The sequence below is a fragment of the Oxyura jamaicensis genome, chromosome 22 (genome assembly GCF_011077185.1).
Source record: "Oxyura jamaicensis isolate SHBP4307 breed ruddy duck chromosome 22, BPBGC_Ojam_1.0, whole genome shotgun sequence".
Lineage (NCBI taxonomy): Eukaryota > Metazoa > Chordata > Aves > Anseriformes > Anatidae > Oxyura > Oxyura jamaicensis.
This window is the reverse complement of record NC_048914.1, coordinates 3,366,921-3,380,624: the sequence shown is the minus strand read 5'-3', so window position 1 is coordinate 3,380,624 and position 13,704 is coordinate 3,366,921. Positions and strand designations below refer to the sequence as shown.

General features: G+C 59.6%; 2 protein-coding genes across 5 annotated transcripts in view; one reads left to right on the top strand and one right to left on the bottom strand.

The window, feature by feature from the left end:
* The window catches only part of PEBP4 (phosphatidylethanolamine binding protein 4), a 63,289-nt gene extending 52,366 nt beyond the window's left edge, over window positions 1–10,923 (bottom strand). For 2 of the 4 annotated variants that reach the window (XM_035345182.1, XM_035345183.1), the window contains exons 1-3: window positions 10,663–10,923; window positions 3,736–3,881; window positions 2,308–2,440 (exon numbers count right to left, since the gene is read on the bottom strand). In XM_035345182.1, coding sequence (XP_035201073.1) covers window positions 2,308–2,440; window positions 3,736–3,881; window positions 10,663–10,908 — 525 coding nt within the window. In that variant the 5' untranslated portion in view covers window positions 10,909–10,923. Of the gene's footprint in view, window positions 1–2,307; window positions 2,441–3,735; window positions 3,891–9,233; window positions 9,385–10,662 lie in introns of those variants that run through there. The other 2 variants (XM_035345184.1, XM_035345185.1) reach the window with 2 other exon arrangements.
* The window catches only part of RHOBTB2 (Rho related BTB domain containing 2), an 11,383-nt gene continuing 8,364 nt past the window's right edge, over window positions 10,686–13,704 (top strand). Inside the window, exons 1-2 of the mRNA XM_035345178.1 lie at window positions 10,686–10,727; window positions 12,741–12,818. Of these exons, the coding sequence (XP_035201069.1) occupies window positions 12,760–12,818 (59 nt within the window). The 5' untranslated portion in view covers window positions 10,686–10,727; window positions 12,741–12,759. The remainder of the gene's footprint in view (window positions 10,728–12,740; window positions 12,819–13,704) is intronic.

Sequence of the window (13,704 nt, the reverse complement as noted above, 5' to 3'; positions counted from 1 at the left end):
GGTTTTGGGAAGATGCCACCCCCAGCCAACAGATGCTTCTGTCGCCACAGTCAGCATTTGCTCCCCATCGCCTCCCTGCAGTGGCACACAAAGGCTGCACGGGATGAACAACACGACTGATGCTCAGGGAGCTCCCCAGGGGCATTCCTGGCACCGCTGGGCAGCATCTCGCACGTACCAGACCCCTGCAGCATGGGGAAGGACCCATAGGTCGCTGTGCCCCAGCACAGGCACAGGGTGGCAGGACAGATGCCCCGTGCCACCCCCTTTCCAAGGTTTCCACCCTCTACCAGGCAGCCCCAAGGCACAGCTGGGTTCCCCGGCTGCACGCGGAGACTCCGAGCACAGGCGCAGCGAGACGTGGTCCCACCAGACCCCGGACAAGGATGGGAAACGTCCTGTCCATCCCCCCCGTTTGGGAAACACAAATATTTCCAGAGAGGAAAAACACTTCACATTCAGCTTTTTTTCTGTGGTTGTTTTTTTCCCCTCGAAGAGACAAAGTGTTCTAAAGAAAGCAGACACTTCCTACACCAGTTTTCATACCCTGAACCCGAGTTTTCTGCCACCGGCTTTGACAGAAGGAGCTCGGGCAGCCCTTGGTGCTTGCCCAGTCCTCACCAACCCCCCCAGGGGATCCTCGGTCACTTGAACAAAGGTTTCCCGTTCGCACCCAGGAATGGGACGAGTTTCCTGACCTCGGGATCCGTATCACAACCCCACGTGCATGCCCTAGTGGGAGGCACGTCTCGGTCCTGCTCACTTCGGGGCGATTTGGAGGGCAGTGGGAATTACCCCCAAAGCACCTCAAGCTTTAAAAACCATCCTCGCAGATTCAGGAGAAAGGCAGAGATGTGTGTATTCAATATATGCACATTCCTAGAGAAAACCCAAAGCATAGTTCACAGAAAACACTGCTCACCCCCCGGCGTGCACGCCGCAGACACCAGGCACAGCCCAGGCGTGCGGAGCCGGGGCTGGGTTAGGGCCAGGGGAGGGGAAAATGAACGTAAAACCAAAGGAAGCAGCAGGGCCCGTGTCCTCAGATGCCACCTGAACGCGCGATGCACCGAGCTGTCTCAGAAGGAACCCGCGCCAAAGCCGCAGCTGAGCCAAGCCGCCAGCCCCTGCAGCGGGCACCCACCCACCACCTGGGGCCAGCCCAAAATAAGCACACACGAGGAGCCCAAGCCCCACGGCCAGCCCCCATTGCTCTCCAGGGAAAATAAATAAATAAGTAAAAATAAAAGGAGGAGTGCCTCCATCCCTGCGAAGCTCCAAACTGCTGGGAAGCGGCGCCCGAGTGACGGATGGTTTCTGTGCGGCATCCTCTGCCAGGTTTCTTTTTTTTTTTTTTCTCTCCATATTTTGAATAATCAGACATCTTTAAGGGAAAGTTCTGCTCCGAGCCATGTGATCGACAGGGGGAAGAGGCTTTCCAGCCCGCGCTGAAGCAGCCAGAAAAACGGATTCTTAACACTTCGAGGAAATCCAAGCCGCGTGAGAGCCGAGTTCCTTGTATCTCACCGCGGGTGCCGGAGCTGCAGCAGGGGTCGGGGTGCCGGGGGGGACCCCCGGCGGGGATGGATTTAGGCACAAGTCCCTGCACGACGATGCCCCCAGCCCCAAACCATCACACGATGCCACCACGCACCCTCACGAGCCCCTGGTCCCCAAGGGACACAGGTGGCACCGCGACGCACGGAGTGCATTCATCCGGAGGGTCCTGTGCCCCCTCCCGGGGAGTGACTCGGGGTGCAGCACCCAAGGGTACCCGGCACCCGCCCCTCCCCAGTGCTCCCAGTCCCGGCCGTGCTGGGCTCGGGAAGTTCAATGGTGCCATCTCGTGGCCCCGCGCGCGCACAGCAGCGCACCAGAAGCGCTCAGCACCAATGCATTAACCCTGCCCGGACACGGGGTAAAATCCTGCACCGGCCGGATTAGTAATTAATCATCTTAATCAATAATTAATTAACCCGTATGAGCTCCTCCAGGCACTCACACGGACGTGCGGAGAGCAGCTGGGAGTGGAAACAGCGAGCCACAGCACGCCAGGTTGCGTATAAAAAGCTCACAAAGCAATATGCGGTAGCAAAAACTATGCAAAAATAATAAAATGGAGTTAAATTTCACCCACACCTCAACCCCAAACCCTGAAGCAATGGGAAAGCATAGGAAAAAAGCTTAAAGCCTCCTCTAATGTTTTTTTTTTTTGGGGGGGGGGGGGAGCAAAATGTCAGCCCCAGTAGCAGCTGGGGGGTTGGAGAGCAGCCCCAGGACCCCCAGGACCCCCAGCACAGCACTCACCTTGTCAGCCCGTGGGTAGCGCACCCGGGGGCTGCCCCACTCCCTGCTGATGCGCCAGCGGTACTGGTGGCACTGGGGGATGTACGAGCAGCCCACGTTGCCCAGCTGCGGGTAGGTGACTTCTAAATCACCCCTAGGGAGAGAAAAGGAGAGGGGAGCAGTGGGGAGGGGAGCAGGGTGCAGGATTAGTGCTGCTCCCCAGCCATGCTGGGGGTGCAGTGAGGGGCAGGAGGTGCTGGATCCAACCTGCTGCTGCTGCCAAGGGTGCACCACAAAACCTCCCTCACTGACCAGGGGTCTGCCTCTTCTCCCAACCCCTCCAAGCGGTAATAAAACAACTTGAAACACCTGTGGGTGCTCAGCACAGCTGGGGGGGGGGGGGGGGCAGTATTTAAATTCATGGTGCATTTGGTGTAACCTAAGGCCTAAAAACTGACCAGGAGAACAAAGACCCCCTAAAGCTTGGGCTCCCCATCAGCTGGCACAAGCCATTTAGACCCCAAACCCCTTCTCCCACTTACAGCGTGGGTGGGGTTGAGCCTCCAGGGGGTTTTGGGCACAGATATCACAATAACAGGTCCCACTTCGAGCTCAGAGTTACTCAGAGTGCTTTCCCCTTCCCGTGCAGCACGGAGTCATCGCGCCTTGGCAAGGCCCTGGCAGGAGGGGACATTAAATCCTGCACCCCCAAAAGGCTGCCAAGCACCTGCAGGGGGCTGGCCCAAGAGGCTGATGGTTCAAAGCACGGTGCTTTGATTCCACCTGCATTCAGCTGGAAGTTTACCTAAGCTGCATGATATTTCAGGAGCATTTTGGGCACCCGGGAAGCAGCAGGAGGGGTGTTTGTAATGCAGAAGGACCTGGAAAGCCCTGAAAAACGGGGTGTGCGTGGTGCTACTCCCCCAGCCACCCCCTCCTGCAACCCACAGGCACCTCCGAGGGAGATTTGAGAACAAAACACCTAAAAATGGGGCACATGCAGTGCGTTTTCAGCTCACACCAGCCCAGCTGGAGCAGCAGCACTGACCCCAGGAGCATGAACCTCCTCTTCCCTTCCCCAGCCTCTGCAAGCCTTTACACCCTGCAGGCAGGGTTTGAGGTCTGCAGGGCGTCCTGTTCTAGCTCTTCTCCTCCCCAAAAGCAGCCTCGTTCCTCCGAAGCTCCCTGCAGAAGCCGTTTGTCATCCCAGTTGTGTAAGGCCCTGCAGGCAGCGCAGGGTGCAGAGGGGTGACCGGGGGCACCGAGATCTCAGCTTGCATCAAACGCCGGGCACTGCTCTGGCCCAGTTTCCCAGCAAAAGGAAGAGCTCAGCCAGTATTTATAGCCCTGGCGAAGGGGATACTGGAATTAACTGTCCCGGGGGATGACGTGTGACCGGCTGCATACGGCTGGGGCACTTCGGGCACAACTTTGGGCACAACCGCTCACCTGCAAAACTCGCTGTCGGGGCTGCTGAGGGTCTGGAAGAAGCACGTGTGCGAGGGTTCATCCGGCCACGGTGCCTGTGCCCCCCGGGCAGCGGTGCCCAGCAGGCTGGCGGCCAGCAGCACAGCAACCAGCAGCTCCATCCTGCCCTGCGGGGACCGAGGGGTGGAGAGGATCAGTGCCACGGGCTCCCAGCACCGCCGCAGGTTCCCCACCGCCGCGCTCCGGTTCATCCCTCCCACTGCAGGTGAAGCATGCCCAGTTTACAGGTTATTTTTCCCAGTTCTACCAGTTCCACGTCGTTAATCCCAATTACGTCCGGTGCGGTTTCCTGCTGCTGCCTTGTGCCAGGGAGCACGGAGCCCCCAGCAAGACCCCAGCTCGGGGGGACCCCATGCGCATAAGCCACTCCCACAGCGTTTATGGCACCGCACCAAGCCCCCTCAGCACCAGCCCTGCTGCTCTCCCTCGGGTGCTGCCACACAATAAAAAAGAGGAAAGGCCAAAAAAAGGCTTGGCCATGGTCAAACCAAGCTCTGGGGTCAGGGAGATGAGGTTTATACACCCACACCCCCACGGGTGCCAGGGGCAGGCGCCCACCCTTGGGTGCTGGATGCAGCTCCCCGGAGCCAGGGCTGGGGTTGCCACGGAGATGGAAGGAGGGGAAGAAGGGACTGGAAACGGGGTGAAACAGCCCAGAAATGGGGATCCCAGTCCCCTGAGGAGCACAGAAGCAGGCGGTGGGGTTTCACCCCACCAATCCCAAAACCACCTTGGGGTCCCCCACGGGTTTGGGTCCTCGCCTGGCCCAGACCCCGCACCCTGGCGGCTCCCCGGCTGACTGGGGGGGATGCGACCCAAGCTCTTGCAGCAGCCGATTTTCTCCGTTGCCTAATCGCTTCTGGATGAGGCATACACCAAAAAAAAATCCCCTGTCAGCTGGGAATAGGTATTACACCGCGCCGTGTCATTATATAATGAAGCACCAGCACGCAGAGCAAAGACGGGTAAGCGCCAGCACCACGGTCATTAGGGAGAGGAAAAAAGCATCGGGCTTAACTAATTAGAAGCATTAACATATTGGGAATGGTCTGGAGGTTTAGGGGCGAGCAGCTCCCCGTTCCCACGCTACAAGATGGGCAAACCCCGTAATTACAGCCCACAGCCTGCAAACAGGCTCACGTGAGCCGCTCCTCTCCCAGCAGCGTGGCTTTGCATGAGTCAGGCTGCCAGAAGTGGGGTTTACATCCTCACACATGCTCCCAAAGCCCCCGGGGGAGTCACCGGAGCCCTGATCCCAACCCGGCCAGCTCCCATCTTTGCGCCACGCAGCTGCCCTCGTTTCCTACCCAGAGCAAATGGGGTGGGCAGCACCCAAAGGCGCATGTCCCCAGCGGTGCTGAGGAGCAGGGGTTCACCCTGGGGCCTGTTAATCATTATATTAAAAAATTCTGCCAGAAAATTAATTTCTTGGGAAAGCAGGGCTCCCCTCGGAAAGCTGCCAGCTCAGCTGCAAGTTGTCAGGAAGGAAGCAGAATTTTTTTTCCCTGTGCAGCTTTGACCTGGGCGGGCACAGGGCGACTCGCCTGGAGAGCTGCAGACACAGGCAGGGGATGCACAGGGTTGAAGGAAACTCCCCCTGGTAAGCCATCAGATTTTTGCCTTTTTATTTAAGCACGAAGCTGGCAGGAGGCTCGCACCCGGCGCTCAGGGACACGGGGAGCAGCAGAGCTCTGCGATCACCCGCTGAAGTCGGTCACTTTGCAGGGGTTGCTTTGGGAAACCCAAATAATAGAAAAGGGCAGCAATGGGATGAGCCCTGCACAGGCCGAACAAGGGCATCGTGCATTTTTTTTTTTTCATCCTGAGGGCAGGGAGAAGCCTTTCACAGAGGCAATGTCAGCCACTTGCAGCTGGAGCCCTCCCGAGAGGATCGGCACGAGAGGGTTTGCTGACAGACGAGGAGCAGAGAGCTCCCCGGGGAAGAAAACCCCACGGGAGCAGCAGCCTCTGGTAGCATCCCACATCAAACGAGCGCGGCTTTCTCTCTAAAAAGCTGTTTGCAGAGCAGAGATCCCATTTCTCCGTGGCCGAGGCGTGGAGAGCAGGCAGCCCGTGCCCAGCCCCACGGCACCTGGGGGGGGAATAAAACACACGGGGAAAATTGGAGAATTGGAGCTGCAGAGCCCCCATCTCCCACCTGCTGCTCCTGCCTGGGCAGACAGCCCCTGAGCCGCTGGATTTCCTAGCACAGGAGAGGCTGTCCCTGCTCGTTCCAATGCCAGGTGGGAGCACGGCACCCCCAGACCCACACCGGGGATGGGCTTGCGTCCACCAGCACCGATTTTCTCAGCCCTTCCAGCTGCTGCAGCAAGCCTCTCTGCCCGGGGTTGGCACACACAAGACATTCCTTCCTCTTTAAGAGGCTTTTCACTTTTTTATTTCTTGCAAAGCCCTTATTAAAAGGACCACAGTAGAACCCTCTCCAGGTCCTCTGAGCGGCCACAGCCTCACCCCTCCAGCAGCAGCAGCAGTTTTTCCTCTTTGGTGGTTCAAAAAAAGGCTTTGCAGCAGCGCCGGCTGCTTTCGTTTTGCAGAACGGCCTCATGCAAAACGACTTCCAGCAGGAAATGATGTTGAAAAGAAAAAAAAAAAAAAAGAGCCAAAAAAAAACCCCACAGCATTTAAGGCAGGCACCAGGTCCAACCAGTGGCTTTGGGCTGCTTTTGTTTGTTTGTTTTTCTCCTGGGAGGAAAATGTTCCCAATTTTCTGCCCCCAGCATGGACAGTGCTGAGCCCCCAGCCCAGCAGGGCTCACCTAACTTTGGTTTTTTAACACAAAAATCGTCCCCAAACCAGGATTTCCCCCCCAAGTGCCCACGGCCAGGATGAATTCTGCTAAAACCAGGAGTTGTTTGCGAGCTCTGGAGTTCCCCGGGCGGGCTGTGGGCTTCCTGGAGGTGCTGGTTTAACATTAACCCGTGGGGCGGGGCCGCCGCCCCCCCCGGCCTGCCTGCTTCACCCAGCCCCACGCAGAGCTGCGCGATTTCACAGCCTCTTTCATTAATTAACCACGTTTATTTTTCATTAATTAACCACGTTTCTCCCTGGAGAAAGGCCCCGAGAGCTTCGCCCTGATGCTCACGCAAAGATTTTTGCACCACATAGGCAAAGGCTTTCCTGTGCAATAAGGGGCTCGTTGCACACCCACCGGGGCCGGGCCCCCCCCGGGCCCCGCCGCGCCGCGCCGCCCACAAAAAAACACATTTCTGCAGTCAGATGCTGGCCAAAACCTGATGTTTGATGTCCACCGGTGCAGTAGGACGCAGAGGGCTTGGTGGTCAGGGGAATTCCCTCAGCCCTGGTGCTGCAGGAAGCCCGTTTTCCAGATATTTTCCTCCGTGGCACGTGAAATAAAAGGAAACAAAACCACATCCTCTCCCCATTCTGCTGCACCTCCTGCCGTGCCCTAATCACGCCGTGCCTCTTATCTCCCCTTGTAGGGGCTGCCCACTCGTTTTCCCCGCACGTGGCCAACCCATGGCCCCTGGCGGGGCTGCAGCAGGGAGCAGAACCACGTCCCCATCCCTGCAGCAACCCCAACAATTGATATTTTCCCCACACAAACCCCCAAAATCGATGTTCTCCCCGGAACACCAGCCAGCAGCATCCTCGCCGTGGGTTTGGGGACAGGGCCACCCACCTCCGCACCCCGTCCCCAGCACCTGGGCACCCACCCCACCAAAAAAAAACAAAGAAACAAACAAAAAACCTTCCAAAACCTGGGGCATTTTGGGGAGGGTGGCGGGGCGGCCGCGGCGCACCCAGCTCGCAGGGGGGTGACCTTGGAGCCGTGCAGCCCCGTGCGCGCACGCCGGGCGCGTTTGCAGCACCGCACACCCACCTGGCACAGCCCTGCCGGCCACGGCAGGCACCTTGTGACTGCACCCGAGCCGCAGCCCTCCCCGGAGCAGCTCGGCTATTTTGGGAGCCGAGTTTTGCATTTGACCTACATTGAGCGCCCGCACTCGGCAGTCACAAGGCAGGCGCGGAGCCGTGCAGCAGCTCCAGCAGCTCTGCGGGTCCCAGGGGTGCCGACGAGCACCCAGCAGGGCCCCAGCCCCCCGCAACCGCCTCGCACCCACATCCTTGGGGTGCTGCGACCCACCTGGGGGCTGCTCATCCCTGGAATTTCAGGCTCCATTTTAAGGACCAGTCCTTGAATTCCAGGCTCAGCTCCCCGGGTTAAGGACCCTTCCCGGCTCCCGGAGCTGGGGGATGCCACCGAGCATCACTTTTTAAACACTGGCAGCAGCAAAAGCGTTGAGAAACCCTCAGGTGTGGCCTCCTCTGGAGCTGCCACCCACGCTCCCCGGGGACTTTGCGTGGGAACCAGGGCCACGGAGATGTCACCAGCGGCCGGGTGTTCTCCCCTTTTTGTCCTCCTTCCCCTGGGCACTGCACCCTCGCAGGAAGGCGCGTGGATGCCCCACGCCTCACGGGACGCCCTAATGGTGATTACAGCCCTTCAGGGATGCCAAGGACAAAACAAACCCTGCCCTGAGCTCCCGGCTGGGTGATGCTCGTGGGAAAGCCCTGGGGCAGCAGCTTAATGAGGAGCTGGGCTGAGGGAGGTGCAGGCTCTGCTCTGACTCAGGGCGGGTTGATCCCAGCCCCACGAGTGAGCCAGGGCCGGGGGGGGGGACCCAACTGCAACCCCATGCCCAGGGACCTGCGTGGGATTGAGGCCAGCCGGGCAGGGCATCTATAAATATCCCCGTTTCAGGTTCAGCCACACGTGGCTCTCCCCTTTGCTTTTTTTTTTTTTTTTTTCTCCTCTTTCACCAACCTCCGCAGCCCAAAACGAAGGGGAGCGCAGCCCAGACCTTACATGTTAGGTTGTGCAGACATACAGGGGACACAAACTGCTTAAACGGGCCCAAATCCCCGGCCTGGACGCACTTAGGGCAGATTAACCTGTGCATCAAGAGACGATCGAGTGACACTGAACTGGCTTAACCCTTCCCCAGATCGGTTTAACTGCTCTGCCCCGGGGGGCTTGGACAGATTTAATCAGCTAACAGAGCTTTCCTGGGGAGCCCCGAGCCCCCTTCACAGCTCCAGGATGTCCCCAGCTCCCCCCAGACCCAGTTTGGGGATGCATGTGCACGCGATGGGAACCCCCCAGGCCATTCCCAGCTCCCCAGTCCCCAGGGGCTCTCTCCCAGAGCTTTCAGAGCAGGCAGCCCCCAGCCCAGCAGTGCTGGGAGAGCTCACCGTGGGCACCCTGGACCAGATGGGTGCTGCTGTTAGCCCACCCAGGCACCCAGCACCCTTATTTTGCAGGGTACCTCGTGGTGACTGTAATTTTCTGCTCCCCCCCCATGCTAACAGGGGGCACAGAGCCCCTACAGCTACACCCCCACAAGCTGCTAGGCAAGAGAGAAAGCAGCCCAGCACTCCCAGCACCCTGCGAACCCCCCCTTTTTGTCCCCACCTACCCCTCCTCGCGCCGCCGTGTCCCCGCTCCCGGAGCGGCCAGAGCCTGGCAGAGCCCCAGCCCCGCTGCCCAGCCCCTTGGCAGGGCTGACCCCAAAGCTCCGCCAACCCCGCAGCCCCTGGGGCTGAGCAGGGGCAGCCTGTGAAGCTTTACACCCCCCAGGGACAACCCTCCCAGCTGGGGCACGGGTTAATCCCACAGCCTGCACGACACCAGGGGCAGCAGCATTGCTCTGGGCTCAGTGACCCGGCAACGTCACGGAGCTTTGGCCACAGGATCGGGCACAAAACCCCCGCTGCTAACACGAGGCAGAGAGAGCCTCCCGTGAGAACATAGCGCTGGCGTGAGCCAGCCCCGGGTGACAGCAGCAGAGGCGCCTGGGGCACAGCAGCATCTCGAGCAGGAGGTGAGGCAACACCTGCACGGCAAAAAAAAAAAAAAACCAACGCCGTGCACACCAGGAGCAGCAGCGTGCTCCCCCTAAATCGGCACCTGCACACAGCAGTCACCGTGCAAGGAGCTCCGATCCCACGGGGGGATCAACCTGAGTGCCTCTGGATGGCTCGTAAGACCCCCAGGTGCCTCCTGTCCCTTTTCGAAGCCCTCCTGCTGCCCAGCAGCTCCCTGCTTTCCCATTGACTCACCGCCCGGGTGCCCTGAGTCACCCCCTCCGCCGCCTCTCCTTTCCGTGGCCCGTGGCCGTTTCCCTTGTCCCTGGGTTCCCATTGACTCACGGGCACTTCTCCGAAGCTCGTCCTCTCCTTTCCATTCCCATCCTGGTCACTCGGCCTCATCCCATCCCGGTATCCACCTCCCTTCTGGCCAGCACCGTGCCACCAGCACCACTGACGTGCTCTGAGAGCATCCCAGCGGGGCCCCCAAGGCTCCCAAATGTCCCCTTGTACTTGCACACGAGTGCCATTCCTTAGGCTGCAGGGAGATTTTAGGGGGATTTCCCTGCTTTCTCCCCCTGGATGGGTTTTCTTTGGAGAAGTAACACTTGGTTTGCAGAATTTAGGTCTAATCAATTGGTCTTAACATCCCTCCACACACCTCTCCACCTGCGTGCTCCAACTCCGATGTGGAAATATAGGAACGAGCCTGAAAGCTTATGGAAAATGTTGGGAAAATGGGAAAAAATGCACTTTTTGTCCATGGAAATTGTGGGGGAAATGGGAAATTTTGCACTTTTCTTTCTGGTTTGCTCCCAGGGAGCGGGGTGAGCACAGGTCCCGGCGTGTGCCGTGCGCCCTGTGCCGTGCGCCGGCGCGCCCGGAGCGGCGGCCCCGAGTGGAAAATTCCTGTCGGTGGAGCGGGATTGTGGCTCAACAGGTTTTTAGTCCCGGCCCCTCGCGTTGTGTCAGTGCAAAAACTCATCCCTAGGGCATTTGTTCGGATCACATGGGCGAGCGTATAAAAATGGTCCCTACCTGCGCCAGGCCAGCTAGCAGCCGGGAGAGCCGGGGCACAGCCACCAGCGCCCGCCCGCCCGCAGGTAACCGCCGTCCGTGCGTCTGTCCGTGCGTCTGTCCGCCTGTCCTGCCTTTGCTAAGCTTTTGCCAGGGCTGGATGCCATAATAGGACTGGGGTTTGGCCAGGCCGAGGGTTTTTCCCCGTTCTTGGGGAGGATGCAAAGGGTTGGGGGGGCTGCGGTGAGCGGGGGTGGTTTGCGCCATGGGGGTGGGTTAGGGTTAGGGTCAAGGTTAGGGTTAGGGTCAGGTTTAGGGTTAAGGTAGGGGTTTGGGTTAAGGTTGGGGTTAGGGTTAAGATTAGGATTAGGGTTAGGAATAGGGTTAGGGGTAGGATTAGGGTTAGGGGTAGGATTAGGGTTAGGGTTAGGTGCCATCACCTCCTGCAGTCCTGCCGGGGGTCTCTGGGACCCCAGAAGTTTTCCCCGATGCTTCCTTCCCGTTGCCTTTTCCTCTTCCGATGGTCTCCATCCCTACTGGAGACAGTTGCTTAGAAACAGGCTCCTTCTTCTTTGATTTTGTGATGGTTTTTAACGTGGGGTTAAGCAGCCCCCTCCCCACGATAAGAAGCCCCCAAGTCATGCTCCATGCCCAGGCACAGCTGGGATGTCCGGCACAGCGTAACCACCACGTGCTGCTGCAGCCAGAGCCAGGGACGGGACTGGGGGCGTCACATTTTTTCCCCTTTATGCTGTCCTCCAGCCCCCAAATTGCAGCAACCCCCCCGGATGTGTCTGGAGAATTAATTCCCGGGGGCTTCTTGCTGGGGGGAGATCATTTCCCTGTTCCGAGGAAGAGACCAGCGTCGCTGGCAATGTCGCCAGCCTATTTTTTGCAAGAGCACCGGGAGGAAAGGGAAGCAGAAGCCACAGGATGCGCCGTTACAAGGGGAACTTTCCCCAAATAGAAGCTCTTCACAGCTTTTGCATGAGGCGTCAGCAGTGCTTAATGCTGGGTGAAGCTGTGAACGCTGCGTGAGGAGCCGGGCCCGAAAATGCCCCGAGAGCCCAGAAATTCGTGGGGGGAGGCAGCAGGATGGGCAGGACGGGCATCCTCCTTGCTGCAGGATGGAAAAAATCCCACACGGGATTTTGGATTTTGCCCTGGTTTTGGTTTCTGGTTGCAGAAGATGTGCTTGGAGAGCCCCAGATGCAAGGGGGGATATTTTTTGTGTGTCACTTTGTGTTTTCCTGGAGCGCACGGCTCCTCCTGGGTTTAAATATTTATAAACTGAGCGATAGAGCCCTGAAATCCTGCAGCAGGTTTGGGGCAGGATGAGCTACCACTCGTGGTGTTTTGGGGCTGGCAGATGGGATCCAGGCGGGTGGGCACAGGGAATTCCAGGGAACCCCAAGCTTTCCAAGCCCCCCCCCCAGGCTCATGGCTTGGAGATAAGCCCCGTTGCCCTGGTGGGACAGGGGAGGAAAGGTGCAGAAATGCTCTTTTTCCTCATTTTAGACCTTTCTTCGGCCAGCGAGGGGCTCAGCTGGGTGCTGGTGGTGCTGGGGGGGGGTCCACATGGATGCTCAGGGTGCCCACCCTGGGCTCTTGCTGGGAAGGAACCAGCAGCACGAGGAGCCCCGGAGCAACGTTTCCTGCTCCCCGTGTGCCCACTGCCTTTGCCAGGAGCAGAGCTCAGGATCACCCCGCCTCTGCCCCGGACTCTGCCCGGCCTCCGCGGGAGGCTCAGCCCCAGCCTCCGGCACTGCGGTGCTGGCACGGCATCGCTCAGCGGCCGCATCCTGCTCCAGCCCGGCGGGCATGGGCACCGCTGAGCTGGGTAGGGGAGCCGGGGAGGAGTTCCCCCACGGTGGGGTGCGTGGTGAAGGTGGCAGCACGGGGAGGACACGGGTGGAGGGACAGCAGGGACAGCTGCTCTGGATGAGACCAGGTCCCCCGCGGTGTCCTCCTCCTTCCCAGGTTGCCACCAGGTTTCCGTTCTTGGGGTAGGGGGTGACAGCGTGCAGGAGGACGTGGGTGGCTTTTAGGGGGTGAAGGCACCTTCGGGGCATCCTCACAGCCTGTCCCCTTCCTTTCAGAGGCTGCCGAGAGGAAGAGATGGCCACCCAAGGGAAAGGCAGCCCCGCCGGGAAGATGACCGCCGTGGCTCGCAGCCTGTAAGTACCCGCGGCCCCCAGCGCCGCGCTCTGCCCGCTCCCTTCCTCCGGGCACGTCCCTGGGGGACTTTGCTCCTTGCTCCCTCGGCACCGTGAGGTCCCCGTGCCTTGGGCACAGCGGGTGGATAAGTCACAGCACGGCTCAGGACGGGGCTGGGGGTCCCCTCGATGTCCCCCCCGTGGCCAGGGTGCTGCGCCCCAGCTCCAGGAGGGCTGGGTGCTGGAAAGGGTCCCGTTGGTGAACCCTACAATCAGTGGGGGTGGGGGGGGGGGGGCACAGCTGGAGAAACGCCTGCTGGTGTCTGCGGCACCCCGAGAGCTTCTCCTTTCCCTGTTGGGGTGGGGGAAGAAGGAGAAGGGTGCTTTGGGGTGAAAATGGGGAAATGGGTGCTTGTCCTGGGGGGCTGAGCTCCTGGGGGCTTGGAGCTGGTTGGGAGTGGGGTGATTAGGAAGCCAGGCAGGTGGGAGCCCTTTGCGGCAGGTTCAAGGGGCTTAATTGGGAGAAGTTTTAATTAGAGCAGCCGTGCAGGGGGGGAGCAGAGATGGGGTGCAGAGAGCAGCGAGTTGGGGTCCTTTGACCCCACCTGGAAGTGGTGTGAGCCTCGAGAAACATCCCCGAGGCACAAAAAACATCCCCTAGCTACAGGAAACATCCCCGAGCCACGGGGTCCTGCTCCCTGCCTTCCTTGGGGGTCTGCAGCAGAAAGGGGGGGCTCCGAGCCCCCCGTCCCCATCCCCTCCCCGGTGCCTCCCGGCTCAGCCTCCTGCCAGGAGAGAGGCCAGGACCTGGGAGGCTGTGCGCGTTTCGCCCAGCAGCCACAATCGTGCTTTTGTTTTGCATAAAAGGGAAGGAGGGAGGGGAAAAAAAAAGGGGGGGGGGGGGTTC